The sequence below is a fragment of the Chiloscyllium plagiosum genome, chromosome 9 (genome assembly GCF_004010195.1).
Source record: "Chiloscyllium plagiosum isolate BGI_BamShark_2017 chromosome 9, ASM401019v2, whole genome shotgun sequence".
Classification (NCBI taxonomy): domain Eukaryota; kingdom Metazoa; phylum Chordata; class Chondrichthyes; order Orectolobiformes; family Hemiscylliidae; genus Chiloscyllium; species Chiloscyllium plagiosum.
Window position 1 is genome coordinate 100,466,551 of NC_057718.1, and position 12,934 is coordinate 100,479,484.

The following is a 12,934-nucleotide window of genomic DNA, read 5'->3' on the forward strand; positions in this document are numbered from 1 at the left end:
GATTGCTGGGCCCCTTGCTGAGATATTTGTATCATCGATAGTCACAGGTGAGGTGCCAGAAGACTGGAGGTTGGCAAACGTGGTGCCACTGTTTAAGAAGGGCGGTAAAGACAAGCCAGGGAACTATACACCGGTGAGCCTGACCTCAGTGGTGAGCAAGTTGTTGGAGGGAATCCTGAGGGACAGGGTGTACATGTATTTGGAAAGGCAAGGACTGATTAGGGATAGTCAACATGGCTTTGTGCATGGGAAATCATGTCTTACAAACTTGAATGAATTTTTTGAAGAAGTAACAAAGAGGTTTGATGAGGGCAGAGTGGTGGACGTGATCTATATGGACTTCAGTAAGGCATTCAACAAGGTTCCCCATGAGAGACTGGTTAGCAAGGTTAGATGTCATAGAATACAGGGAGAACTAGCTATTTGGATACAGAACTGGCTCAAAGGTAGAAGACAGAGGGTGGTGTTGGAGGGTTGCTTTTCAGACTGGAGGCCTGTGACCAGTGGAGTGCCACAAGGATCGGTGCTGGGTCCACTATGTTTTCTTATTTATATAAATTATTTGGATATGAACATAGGAGGTATAGTTAGTATGTTTGCAGATGACACCAAAATTCGAAGTGTAGTGGACAGTGAAGAAGGTTACCTCAGAGTACAACGGGATCTTGACCAGATGGGCCAATGGGCTAAGAAGTGGCCGATGGAGTTTAATTTAGAAAAATGCGAGGGTATGAGCTAGAAAGAGAGGCTAGAAAAGCTCAAGTTATTTTCTCTGGAGTGCTGGAGGCTGAAGGGAGACGATAGAAGTCTATAAAATTATGAGATGCAGCGATAGGGTTAACAGTCAGAATCTTTTTCCAAAGGTGAAATGTCTAAAAACAGGGGGCATGCATTTAAGGTGAGAGGGGGAAAGTTCAAAGGAGATGTGAGGGGCATGTTTTTTTACAACAAAGAGTGGTAGGAGTGTGGAACGTGCTGCCGACAGGGCATGGGGGGTGTTTAAGGGGCTTTTACATAAGAATAAGCAAGTAATGGAGGGATATGGACAGGCAGAAGGGGTTAGTTTAATTTGGTCTCATCTTTGCTACAACATTGTGGGCCGGAAGGTCTGTTTCTGTACTGTGCTATCCTGTTCTATGTTCTCTCTCACTATCTCTTTATCTGTAGCACCAATTTCTCTGATGTGTCATATCTCTGTCAGACTTTGAATGTTGCAGTTCAGTGCATTCTTTGACCAGAACTAGTCTTTTATATATAAGAGAGCAGTGATCAGGACATGCTCAAGAATACCAAAGGAAGGGGGAAACAGTACTTCATACCATCTGAGGAGAGAATTTTGAAGGGTTCTCTGATTGGTATGTTTGCCATGACAGTAACTGAACGAGTTAGGTAATGATTGACTGTTAACTGCCAAGCTTTCTGTCTGCGAAGATCAGAGCCCTGTGTATTAATATCTGGAGCTTCCAGCATGCACAAACACACACACACACACATACGCACAAACACACACACACACAAAACTGACAATCGTAAATTGGTTGTTAGCAAATTTTTAGCATCCTCTGGGTGGTTTAGCAAATGCTGTCCAATTGTGGAATGATGTGGAGGTGCAGGTGTTGGACTGGTGTAGGCAGGGTGAGAAGTCACACGACACCAGTTTATTTGAAGTCGCAAGCTTTCGGAGCACAGCTGCTTCGTCAGATGAGTTGTGCAATCACATCTAATGATACCTTGATGAGTTCAAGATGAAAGATTCCAACAAAATGCGTCCTTTTTCAGTAATACCGCAAGTTTTGCATGACCTGACAATTGTTCATTACAATACAATATGTTACATTCAAGGTTAATTCTTCGTCTAAAAGATACCACTCTGTTTGCCGTGTTAAGGTAGTATTGTATTGGATAATTTAACACCTATTAGATTTTCTGTGCACTAATATATAGGAATCTATCATGCCTATCCTTTCAGCCCTTATGCCATTATTATCCACATTAGCTATTAATCAGCAGCAATTTGTTTGTGTTCTTTGAGTATTTGGTGCCAAGTTTTTTTTCCAGAGAAAATGTACTTTTATTATTAAAAATAGCCCAGCATTATACATCATAACAAGTAACAAGTCTCTGGCAGTGAGTTTAAGAGAGTAATTGGATCGTGTGTTTCTGCTGTTTTTCAGAACACACTTTAGCGGATGCTTTCTGACTGAACCCGTAACTTGCAGCCAGCTATTTATTCATAAAATACTTCATGTAATTTTACCAATTTATGTTCTTCCCATACAGCTCATGCCACACCAAGACCTTTGAACTTACCCCAGTGGTGCGGCTCATTAAACTGAGATTGGGATCTGTTATGCTTAGTGTCAAAGAGAGAAAAAAAATGGCTTAATTTCTCAACACTACCTCACAAAGAGAATCCTGGAACAGTATACCGCCCAGAATAGGCCATTCGGCCCATCAACTTTGCTCTTCTGTGGCTCAATTCCACTCCTCTGCCCTTTATCTGCCTTTTAATTCTCCCGCTATAACTTACCCAGTTCGCTTTTCAAGGCAATTATTGAATCTGTCTCTATCCTCCTGTCAGACTGTGAATTCTTTACACATCCTAGGAAATAATGACAAAGTAATTTAGAGCACTTTCTGCTAACACCAGTTTGTGAATGTGAAATGAATCAGTATAAATATAGACCCTTGTTGACAAAAGATTTTCTGATGCATTCATCAGAACAATTTGCAAGAATATTGTTACAAACGGGAATAAGATTCAATTGTACTTTAAGAGCAGAGGATGCTCTGTTCATGCAGTAAAAATTGTTGTTCCCCTTTGTTGTGAGTCATCTGATTTGTACAGGATGAAAAATGTTGACAAAATGTGTCTTCTCACAGGAATGCTCCATTTTTGTACTTCAGATTTTTGATATGAATTGCTCTCACTTTCTTCAACTTGCAGAATAGTGTTAATGTGGGAAAGTCCTTATCCACTAGTGCGGCTCGGACTGCTGATACAGTGAGAGAGTACGAGGGGAAGGCCGATGCTTCTCGTTATCAGACAGAACAGAGAACGTTTCCAAAACCCCGGACTCAACAGGAGGAGGAACGTGCACCCTTCCAGAGAGACGGACCCAGGACATTCCTCTTAGATCTGGAGAACTTCCCTGATCTGTCCAAAGTGGATATCAATGGGCAGAACCCCAACATACAGGTACAGTAGTAAAGCTATTGACTCTTCTAGTGCCTGTATGTGAATGGCATTAGAAGATTATTATGGTCTATCAGCATCTAAAATAGACACTAATGCTCATTGACTTGCTTCCGAAAGATACACAAGGCCCAATTGTCAGCAATATTCACCAAGAATGGCGCACTGAACTGGGCAAATTATTAATTAAATTTTATTTAAACAAACAACATTTTTATTTTTCTTTGAGGGAAGTGTTAAGTGAATTACTGTTTAAATTTCTCATAATGCTTTATTTTGTCTCAGCTTGGTTGTTTCAGTTCCAAAGTATTAAGATGTCTTTTGTTTCACTGTTTTTGTCTTTGAAAGTAAGGAGAAAGTGAGGTCTGCAGATGCTGGAGATCAAAGTTGAAACTTTATTGCTGGAACAGCACAGCAGGTCAGGCAACATCCAGGGAACAGGACATTCGACGTTTCGGGCACAGGCCCTTCTTCAGGAATGATTAGATACAAATGTTTACTTCTTTGAAAGTAAACATTTGTATTTTCATAGAGCATTTTATTATCATAAGATATCTCCAAAGGGCATTGAGATAACTTTTGAGCACTGAAGACTTCACCTGATGGAGGACCAGCGCTCTGAAAGCTTGTGATTTCAAATAAAGCCGTTGGACTATAACCCGGTTGATCTGACTTCTGACCTTGTCCACCCTAGTCCAACACTGGCACCTCTACATCAATGTTGTTGTTTGAAATTCTCAAAGTTGATCAGATGCGAAAGGGGAAGCGATGGCCTAGTGGTAATATTGCTGGACTGTTAATCCGGAGATCCAGGCAATGTTCTGTCGTTTCAGGTTCGAATCCCAACACGGCAGATTGATTTGAATTCAACATAAAAAAAACTCTGGAATTAAGAGTCTAATGATAACCACAAATCCAATTGATGGGGAAAAAAAACATCTGGTTCATGAATGTCCTTTAAGGAAGGAAATCTCTATCCTCGCCTACATGTGACTCTAGACCCATAGCACTGACCCTTAACTGCCCTCTGGGCAATTAGGGATGGGAAATAAATGCTGACCCAGCCAATTATGCCCTCACATCATGAATGAAATTTTAAAAAAAATTGCTTGCTGGGTGTTCACTATCGACTTTGGAATTGTAAATAAGAGGGCAGTCAGGGACTCAGGTAGCACTATCCCTGAAGATGGTACCTCTATCAGTGCAGCACTCCCTCAGAACTGCAATGAAAAAGTCAGTCTAGATTTTTGTGTTTACATCTCTGGTGTGGGTCCTGAACTCTTAGACTTCAAGATGACAGTTATACCAACTGAGCTCCAAATATCTGTTTTAACTGAGAGACAAAATACGAGGGTAGGAAACTGGGCTTAATGCTGGACATGCATATGGACATCAGTGAATTGTGGGATGCTAGTTTACGTTATTTTATTTTAGATTAGGAATAATCCTCGGCACTGATCTTAGTGACAACTGTCCCTCTTTATAGTGCACTGTTAATGTGCTGTGTACTCTCAGTTAAGAGCTTGGTCAACCTGTCTAACTTAGACTCGTTCAATTAACAAACATTATGTCACAATATACAGAAAAAGCAAATACTGCACAGAAAATCAACCAACATTATTTAAAAAGAGATGTCATGTGCGATTGAAGCTTTCCAGTTTTGTCTTGTGCAACATTATATTGGACATCCAGTAGTAAATGCTTCATAATTCTTAATTAAAAAGCTGCCTCCATAGCTTAGCAAGCACTTGGAGATTTAGATTTATATTATATTTAGCTGAGTTAAAGAATTAATAGGATTTAAATGATAAACAGTTGCTTCCACTCAATACAGTGGCCAGCCAAGCGATGCAGATGGTGCTGTAAGAGATCCAATTGAATGCATGGCTGCATTTGATTAAGCTCATTCAAGAAGTGGCCTTTGCAGATCGAGCCCAGTCTACTGCTAGCTCGCTATCGTTTCAAGAATTCTGCTATTTTATCCATCTGAGCGAACTGAAGTAAAACAAATAAGCTCACTGATGGCCAAATGCTCAAAGATAACGCCTGGGAACTGTTTGTGAATTGTCCCCAATTAGACCATCTTGTGGTAGCATTGTGCAACATGACTCCATATTGCTTATATTTAGGGAGACCTTTGTGCTTCCAAAGAGCGACCCTAGTTGTGACAACCTCTTCAAATAAGAAAAAAGCACCTGTCCTCAAGGGCAGTGGTACTTAAACTAAGATCTACCGATCCCTATAGTCTATGGAGAGTTTCCAGCGCATCTGTGGAAGGACATGAGAGTGATGATGTGACAAGCGTGATAGTAACTGGGAGTGGAGAATGAACATTGGGACTGTTGTGGGAATCAGGCACCACCACCCCCATCTCACTGACTTCTGTAAGTACTTGTTGTTGGGGTTTCAATTCAGCAAAATTGACCGCAATTAATCTGATAAATACGATGAATGCAGCCAGGCTGGGGTACACCAGGTAGAGCAGGAATACAGGATTGTGACTTTAGTAGGGACCTGTCCTGACCAGATAGGGTGGCTCACACATGTGGACGACTTTTTATATTTTCTCTTTTCTCCTTAGTCATCTTACGATCGCCATAAACAACCCTAGAGGGGTCAGCCCAAGCCAAAACAGGTTTGTCTCCACTGCCTATCACAACTGGACCCCATCCAAGCCCTGCCCTTTATGACCCTTTCTGAGGGATTTTTGAGGAATGTGGGATTTCTTGAATGACAAGACCTCAACCTCCTCCAGGTGTTCCCCGTCAATGCAAAGTGCCCAATAGTACATTGAGCTCTTCGTTCAAACCGATAAAGGCCCACCTTTACTGTATCCCTATAGCACAGGAGGAATTATTTCCTTGTCTCAGCCTATGCTGTCTCCCTAATAGGTTTCAAGATTCACCAGGGATCCATCCACGTTCAGACAACCTCTTTTTGAAATGGTCTTTTAGGATCGGGAATGACTTGCTTCCACTCTCCATTCCAATGAGCTCTGTAATGGTTCATAGAATCATAGAAATACCTACAGTGTGGGAGCAGGCTATTGAGTCCACACTGAAGAACATTCCACCCAATTCCTATGACACTGCATTTCCCTTGACTATCCCACCTAGCCTGCACACTATGGAATAATTTAGTTGGCCAATCCACCCTAACCTGCACATCTTTGGACTATGGGAGGAAACCAGAGCACCCCGAGGAAACCCACGCAGACACGGGGAGAATGTACAAACTCCACACAGAGAGTCACCTGAAGGTGGAATTGAACAGGGTTTACGTTGAAGAATCTGGTGTGCATTCTGCAGACTCGGCCATATGTAGAGGGGTGGGTGGTGCTTGAAGGGCTGGGAAGTGAACTGTTCAGAGGTTAAGATCAACTAGGAGAGAGTGTGGACTCCAGATGCTGGATACCAGAGTTGACAGTGTTGTGCTGAAAAAGCGCAGCAGGTCAGGCTGCATCCGAGGAGCAGAGAATCGACGTTTCCGGGATAAGCCCTTCATCTGGAAAATTGGTCTTGTGCCCAAAATGTCGATTCTTCTGCTTCTCGAATGCTGCCTGACCTGCTGCGCTTTTCCAGCACAAAACTGTCAACTCTGGAGGTTAAAGCACACTCTCCCTATAAGTTCCTGAAAAACTCCCTCGATATGTTCAATGCCTTCCCAAATGTAGCTTCTCCATTTTGGTCAGTTAGAGGCTGGGGACTCCCACATTTGACCCCTTCAGGGATGCTTTGAGGATGTTTCTGATATTCACTTTGAGAGGTGAAGCAAAGAAAATGAGAGAACAGCCAATGCTGGAAATCAGAAACAAAGCAGGAATTGATGGAGAAACTCAGTAGTTTTGGCAGCATCTGTGGAGGGAACTCAGAGTTCATGTTTCAGGTCCAGAGACCCTTCTTCAAAACCCCTGAAGTTCTGATACATGGCAAAGAATTTCTGCACAACATCATAATCCTTAGTTAGGAAGAGGATGGAGATCAAGTTTAATATAAATTTCATCTGCAAAGAGCTGCAAGAATGAGCAGTTTTGGGATCCATATCTAAGGGAGGACTTGCTGTCACTGGGGAGGGTCCAGAGGAGCTTCAAAATAATGATCCCGGGGATGAATAGCTTGTCATATGAGGAATGGTTAAGGACTCTGGGTCTGTAGTCAGTAGAGTGTAGAAGGATGGGGGAGATCTAATTGAAACTTACAGAATACTGAGAGACCTGGACAGAGTGGATGTGGGGAAGATGTTTCTGCTGGTTGGAGAGACTAGGAACGAGCCAAAGTAGCCTCAGAACGAAGTGGGTAAAACTGAGATGAGGAGGGATTTCTTCAGCCAGAGGGTGGTGAATCTGTGGAACTCATTGCCACAGAGAGCTTTAGAGTGAATTTAAGAAAGAAATAGATAGGTTTGTGGAGGGAAGGCAGAAGAATGGGATTGAGAAATGTATCAGCCGTAATCAAATTGCAGAACAGACTTGATGGACTGAATGGCCTAATTCTGTTCCGAACATCTTATGGTCTTAAATGAAAGATAGTCTTATGGTGGCTCAGTGGTTGGTACTGCTGCCTCACAGAGCCAGGGACCTGGGTTCAATTTAAGCTTCGGGTGACTATTTGTATATAGTTTGCACATTCTCCCTGTGTCTGCATGGGTTTCCATCCCACAGTCCAAAGATGTGCAAGTTTGGTTGGATTGGCCATGGGAAATTGCTCCATGATGTCTAGGGTTGTGCAGGCTAGGTGGGTTAGCCGTAGGGGTTGGGTGCGTCTGGATGGGTGCTGTCCGGGGGATTGGTGTAGCCTAATGGGCCGAATGGCTTGCTTCCACACTGTAGGGGAGGCTATGATGGTGACCATGACAACTATTGTCCATTTAAGAAAGGAAACTGCCATCCTTGACTGGGTAACATGTGATTCCAGAACAACAGCAATGTGGTTGAATCTTAATTACCCCTAAAATGGGCAATTAGGGACAGTCAACAATGCTGACCTTTCCAGTGGTACACATATCCCATAAAAGAGGAAAGGAAAGGAAGACTGCCAGGGATTTTAGGGATGCTGTGGTTGGAGAGCTGGATTGTAATGCAGAGTGATGTGAATGCCGCAGGTTCAATTCCCGTGCCAGCTGATGTTGACATGGACGTCTCGACTTCTCAACCTCATCCCTCACCTGCAGTGTGGTGACCCTCAGGTTAAATTCACCACCTGGTCACTTTTCTCGAGTGAAAGAGTGATACAGTGGCGACTTTAGCTTTTCTTTAAGAACGGAGACCAGTCCAGTGACAGGATTGACAAAGGAATCTCTAGCAGTCATTGCAAGTCTCCTCCTCAATCACTGCCTCCTGGTTACCCAGTTAGAACCCTCCAGAGTTGTAGAGCGGTTCCTAACCATCACAGTAACAGACACGAGCCTTTGATGTGACCCAGTCAATATCCCCATTGTTCTTCTTAGTCCGCTTCTAATTGGAACTACAGCTGATCCTGAAGTGTGGTGCTGGAAAAGCATAGCAGGTCAGGCAGCATCCGAGGAGCAGGAGAGTCAATGTTTCGAGCATAAGCTCTTCATCAGGCGTTTCTGATGAAGCGCTTTATGCCTGAAAGGTCGACTGTCCTGCTCCTTGGATGCTGCTTGACCGGCTGTGTATTTCCAGCACCACACTTTTTGACTCTAATCTCCAGCATCTGCATTCCTCACTTTCTCCATCCAGTCTGACTGTCCACACTCTCTTATCCATTGAATTTACTGTTGAGTGATTCACCTTCTTATTAAAAATAAACACCTCTATTGTATCAGACTGGTCACACTTTTTCAGACAAATACGTGTTTATTTTCTATACATGCCGCAAGAGGCTTTGTTTAAAAATAAAAGAAATTAATGCTAACACACCTTTACAAATGGTTGTTCATTTGGACATTTACCTCAAGTTATTTTTCTTATTATTCCAAAAGCATCATCTGACCCTACTCTGTCTCCTGGGGCAATTGCTATTTCCCAAAATACACATTCCACACACACAAGCTAAACATCATCAATGCATTTCTACACGTTTCTAATCTCTAAAACTTGTTTTCTTGAAAGTCTTATTGAAGCACTCTTTACATGTAGGAATTTCATATCGTGGCTGGTATACAGTGTTATAATGCAGACAGTGGTGTGCACGACTGTGAATATATTTGAAAAGTGGTCTTTCAATCTAAAATGTTTGAAAATTATAGAGGTTCAAGGATATGAGCACTTTGCAGTTGTTTCTCAGCTGTACACACACATATACTTAAATACAAGATGGCAGCGGAAGAGGATGCTCTCGTCAGAGCTCATCCACTCTGCCTGTTCTTTCTCTACTTCTCTTCTCTTCTGCCCCTCCTCTTCTTCTCTTTTCTTTGCTCTTCTTCTTCTCTTCACTTTTCTTCTTCATTTTCCTCCTCTATCTCTTCTCTTTTCTTTATTTTTCTTCTCTTTTCCTTTTTCTTCTCCTTTTTCTTTCTTTGTACTGAACATTTATTTCTGTAATGCTGGACATTTTGTTTTCCTATTGTAGGCTAGGTACTTTTGTGTTTAAATTGGTGTTGGAGTTGGTCATTGATAAACCTTTCACTGTACTCATGGAAATTCCCATGCTATATATTACAGGCGTAGAATCTGAAGGCTAGTGATATTGATTTTCACCATGTTGCATGAAAAGGGGAGACAAATCTCATGAGGGCTATCTGATTCATACCACTCTTTGGTTTTGAAGCTATTTTATAAGTCTAATATTGGGATCGCAAGGCTGCAAAATGCCTAAGTAGAGAGTGAGATGTTGTTTTTTGAGCTTGTGTTGTGTTTTATTGGAACATTGCAGCAGGTCCAGTGTAGAAATGTTAGCACGAGACCAAGGGGGTTTATCAAAATGGCAAGGAAATAGCGAACTGGTCGTGTTTAATTGCTACTTGGGTCTACTACAGTCTTTCTCATTCCTCGATGAGTGTAGGTATCTGCTTACATCACAAACCTAGCTTTTAACTGTCAAAATTACAAAGTTCAAATTACAATCTTTCCATTATTTTGGTGGTTTAAATCCAATATGATTAGAATGATTAGAATCCCTACAGTGTGGGAACAGGCCCTTCAGCCCAACAAGTCCGCACCGACCCTCCAAAGAGCAACCCGCCCAGATCCATTCTCCTACATTCACCCCTGACTAATGCACCTCACACTACGGGCAATTTAGCACAGCCAATTCACCTGACCTGCACGTCTTTGGATTGCGGGAGGAAACCGGAGCACCCGGAGGAAACCCACGCAGACACGGGGAGAATGTGCAACTCCACACAGACAGTTGCCCGAGGGGGGAATCGAACCCAGGTCTCTATGAGGCAACAGTGCTAGCCACTGGGCCACCGTGCCACCCCGATTTGTTTTCTAAAAACAACATTCCGAATATACACACAGCTATCATGCCCTAACTTTATGTTAAGATAGAATCCATACACTTCAGAGCAGAACTTGCCAACACACTGTAAATAGCAAATGATGTATAAAAGAAATGCTGGTGTCAGAAACCAAGTGTTGTGTCAGCTACCTGTTAGTGGCATCCCCGGGGAATCCATGACCTTTATCGGCAGTATGGAAAGACTTGCAGTTTTACAGTATCTATCGTACCAATTCTGGATGTCTCCAAGTGCTTGATGGTTGTTGAAGTGTTTTTGGATTCACGCTGACTGATGTCGGCAACGCAGCAGATAATGTCTGCTCAACAAACACCCACAAGCGACAAAGTAATGACGATAAGATCATCTGTTGGCAAAGAGGTAAGTCTTGATCAGAGTACACAGGCGATCACACCCGGAGTACTGTGTACAGTTTTGGTCTCCTCACTTGAGAAAGGCTGTCCTGGCTCTGGATGGGGTGCAGAGGAAGTTCACTAGGTTGATTCTGCAGTTGAGTGGGTTGGGTTATGAGGAGAAATTGAGTAGACTGGGACTCATTGGAATTTAGAAGATTGGGGTGGGAGGGTGGGGGTCTTATAGAAGCATGCAAAATTATGAAGGGAATGGCTAAGATAGAAGCAGGGAGGTTGTTTCCACTGGTGGGTGAAACTAGAACTATGGGGCATAGCCTCAAAATAATGGGGAGCAGATTTAGGGCTGAGCTGAGGAGGAACTTCTTCACCCAAAAGGTTGTGAATCTGTGGAAATCCCTGCCCAGGGAAACAGCGAAGGCAACCTTGTTGAATGTTTTTAAGGCAAAGATAGATTTTTGAACAGTAAAGGAATGAAGGGCTATGGTGAGAGGGCAGCTAATTGGAGCTGAGGCCATGAAAAGATCAGCCATGATCTTATTGAATGGTGGGGCAGGCTCGAAGGATCAGACAACCTACTCCTGCTCCTGTGTCTTATGTTCTCAACATCTCATCTCCAAGTTGGTTCTTCAGACAGTACGGCACTCTCTCAGTGCTGCACTAGAGGGTCAGCTGCACTCAAGTCTTTGGAATGGGATGATGAACCTATTGTAATTGGAAGAATCGGTCTTGAGACCAAAAGACAAGGGAGCAGGAGTAGGCCATTCAGCTCATCGAGTCAGCTCACCATTCAATGAGATTGTGGCTGGTCTGATCATCGTCAACTCCCCTTCCCTGAATCCTTGATGCCCTTACTGATTAAAACTTCCTCTGTCTCAGCCTTGAATGTACTTTATGTGTCAGCCCTGTGTGGTGAAGAATTCCACAGATTGACTTCCCTCTGTGTACAGTAATGCTCCACTTCCACGATTCCCTGGGTCACAAGACAAAGCAAAACCATCTTTACAATTACTAAAATGGCCCAGTCAGTAACAGAGAAGTATGCACACTTGTTTGTCTAAGTACCCCCGCCTGCAGGTACTGTTCAGAAAATAATCAGAATCCTCTGCAAAGTTTGGCCGCCTTGAGAAAAAAAAACACTTTGGCCAATGGATTGTTTTTGAAGGAGAGTAGGATGAAGCATAGAACATTCTAAAGTCTGTTGTTGTGTTGTTTTGACATGTGTCAGTCATCATTGACCATACACAGTCATCACTGGAATCTTGGCAGACACAGCTTGCTCAGGAGATACAATTTTGAGAGGGTTGTCCAATTACTCTTGCAGAATAACAAGTACTTTTCACTTTGAGCTCAACAAGGGTGGGTTATCTTAGAAATAGGGGAAATCAGCTGGGACGCCCTTCCTCACAGGCTTTTCGTTGCCCCACTAATTCCAAATTCCAAAGCAGTCTCCATTCCAACACTGTTCAAACACATGACCACGAATGAAAGGGAAAGGAACTGCCATCCTTACTTGGTCTAGACTGCACGTAACTCCACACCCACGGCAATGTGGTTGATGCCCCTATCCCTTGGATGAAAAGAAAAAAAGAAAAATAAGCAAAGCAAGCAGTTATTGTCGGTCAGGTAATTTCTAATTTAAAGAAAAGAACTCCAGTGCCCACAATGACGAGTTTTAAAGAAATCACAAAACTTGAAATGAAACCATGTTTGCATAACCTTTCAATATCTAAACCTTCAACAAATATCAAACGTGAAGCGTCTTTGGAGGAACACAATCTTCTAATTCACAGATGAAAGGGGGTGGCACAGTGGCTTAGTGTTTAACACTGCTGCCTCACAGCACCAGGGACTCTGGTTCAATTCTAGCCTCAGGCAGCTGTCTGTGTGAGGTTTGCACATTCTCCCTGGGTCTGTGTGGGTTTCATCCGGGTGCTCCGGTTTCATCCCACAGTCCAAAGAT

General features: G+C 42.9%; 1 protein-coding gene across 1 annotated transcript in view; it reads left to right on the forward strand.

The window, feature by feature from the left end:
* ism1 (isthmin 1) overlaps positions 1-12,934 on the forward strand; it is a 77,719-nt gene that overhangs the window by 34,680 nt on the left and 30,105 nt on the right. Inside the window, exon 3 of the mRNA XM_043696868.1 lies at positions 2,948-3,199. Within this exon, the coding sequence (XP_043552803.1) occupies positions 2,948-3,199 (252 nt within the window). The remainder of the gene's footprint in view (positions 1-2,947; positions 3,200-12,934) is intronic.